General features: G+C 41.2%; 1 protein-coding gene across 3 annotated transcripts in view; it reads left to right on the forward strand.

Annotated features, from left to right (window-relative positions):
* Window positions 1-781, forward strand: part of tusc3 (tumor suppressor candidate 3) — a 63,020-nt gene extending 62,239 nt beyond the window's left edge. For all 3 annotated transcript variants that reach the window (XM_063008490.1, XM_063008492.1, XM_063008493.1), the window contains one exon: window positions 629-781. In XM_063008490.1, the coding sequence (XP_062864560.1) occupies window positions 629-644 (16 nt within the window). In that variant the 3' untranslated portion in view covers window positions 645-781. The remainder of the gene's footprint in view (window positions 1-628) is intronic.
* The last annotated feature ends 1,763 nt before the right edge of the window (window positions 782-2,544 follow it).

Genomic DNA, 2,544 nt, shown 5'->3' on the forward strand with positions numbered 1-2,544 from the left:
GTCACTTTGGATAAAGCCGTCTGCTAAATGCTGAAAATGTAAATGTAATGTAAATGGTATAGCAGCAAGGTGGACCAGCTGTTTATTAATGTCTATGGACTTTGAGGAGATGTTCAAGAAAGATGTAGACTACATGGCCTATAGTATCTGGACAGCCTTAAAAATGCTGAGTTCAGGTGTTTGTTTAATCCACACTTATTGCTAGTGTCCATAAAGACGTTGTTTGACGATCTTGGTGTGTTGAAACTTCAATGCTCTGCAATGGAACAGCACAGAGCCCTGACTACAACCCTACTGGGACAAACTGTAGAATCACCTGCAAGCTGTGCCTTCTCGTCCAGCATCAATGCTCTTTTAGCAGGGGCACAAATTCCCACAGATACATTTCAAAATTTTGTACAAGGCCCTTCCACAAAAGCAGATGCTCTATAAGCTGCAGAAGATGTGGAGTCCATGTTGATAGCCTTGTTTTCGATAGAACTGAAGAGATGACCAAAAAGCTCATGGTCAGGTGTCCACAAATTTTTTGGCAAAATAGTAAACATACAAACTGAATCATTTACTCAGAATATCTGCAGTTATTGATGTGTTTATTTTCTCTGTCTTTTTCTCTTCCTGTTTTTTGTAGTTTCCTGATTAAATAAGGCCAGGAGGATTTTAGAAGTTGGAGTTTTATTTATGATCTAAACACACACACACACACACACACACACACACACAAAGTAACTGCTGCTGTTTTGCTGTATGATTGAACAGAAATGAAAATAAACCAGTACACATCGATGTCTCTTGGATCTGATTATCTTCATGTGGAACAGCAGTGAGGTTAAAAGTTTAAATGTTTATATTTAATTGTAAGAACTTGTAATGGACGTGTCCTGGACGTAAACACTCACTGAGCACTTTAGTAGGTACACCTACAGTATGTGGTTCCTACATTCACTGATTAAAAAAATACACCTACCATATATTTACATTTACTTATAGCTGAACTTTGTGGGTATTCAGTTACTGACTGTAGCCTATTTGTTTCTCTGTACACTTTGTTTGTCACCCACCGCCTGTTCCCCTTTTTTATTCATCAGCAGAAAGGTACCCCTGACTAACCAGATAATGTTGTGTGGTGGAACATTTTGGCACTGGCATAGTAATGACAAGGTAGTGTGTGTTGCATCAGTGCATTAGGTGCAGCAGTGTTGTTGGGATTTTGAAACACCTCATTGTGAATGCTAATAGCCAATATTTTATTATTTATTTATTATATATACTGTATATTATTAATAGTAAAGGATTAATAAGGTGTTCAGGTGGCCCAGCAGTCCAATAGCAGAGCTGAGACTCGAGTTTGATTATTGGCTGTGCCACTGCAAACAATTGGCCATGTCTGAGGAGGGAAGGCTGGATGGGGAATTACCTTTTTTTGGCTGCTGCAACAGCGACTCTATATGGTAAGTGGGGCTGATAAAATGTATATATATATATACTGTATAGTCTCACATATATGTCATATAGTTTACATTATTAATGATAATAATAATATCATTAAAGGTGAACCGTGCAACTATGTTATTCAGGAAGTTTGTATCTAACAAGTAGCCCTTAGTATTACTATTACTAGTATTAGTACCCTTAAAGTAGCTTTCAGTTAGTTACGTGTTGAAACTCCATGTGTTGCCTTTGTGAAGAGCTTGCAGGTAAGATTTCCACTTCAGAAGTGCTAAGAAGATTCTTGATGTTAAAGAGTGCAAGTGTGTGTGTGTGTGTGTGTGTTTGCTAATAGCCACCAGCACTATGTCATCCTCCGTCCTCCCTTATATTTGGCTCCAGAGAGCCGGAAAAGAGAAAAACACCATTATAAAACTCATAAACATGATTTGCATTTTGCTCTCATGTTCTCTAAAAATAACTTAATAAACAATAAAAACATTTGCACCGGTGGCACAGGGGTCTGGTACTTCCCTCCAGCCCCGGTGGTGCCACGTTTAGCCTGCCGAAAGGCAGGAAACATTCAGGGCAGGTCACCACACACAGGACGCACACTCACACTAAGGGCAATTTCAGTAGCTCCAATCAGCCTGACTGCATGTTCTTGGACCCATGCGGACACCAGTACAACATGCAGGACTCTGGCCACCGACCAGGGAATCAGAACCCAGACTACCCACTGTTCCACCAGAGGGGAACAGTGTATGTTTAAATTAGGTTACTAAAAAGAGGGGGGTGTTTTAAGTTCAAATTAAATTTTGCCAAACCCAGACTCGTCCATCGGATTGCCAGATGGAGAAGCGTCATTCGTCACTCCAAAGAACACGTCTCCACTGCTCTAGAGTCCAGTGGCGGCGTGCTTTGCACCGACGCATTGCGATTGGTGATGTAAGGCTTGAATGCAGCTGCTCAGACATGAAAACCCATTCCATGAAGCTCTCTACACACTGTTCTTGAGCTAATCTGAAGGCCACATGAAGTTTGGAGGTCTGTAGCGATTGACTCTGCAGAAAGTTGGTGACCTCTGCGCACTATGCGCCTCAGCATCCGCTGACCCGC

Source organism: Trichomycterus rosablanca, chromosome 14 (genome assembly GCF_030014385.1).
Source record: "Trichomycterus rosablanca isolate fTriRos1 chromosome 14, fTriRos1.hap1, whole genome shotgun sequence".
Lineage (NCBI taxonomy): Eukaryota > Metazoa > Chordata > Actinopteri > Siluriformes > Trichomycteridae > Trichomycterus > Trichomycterus rosablanca.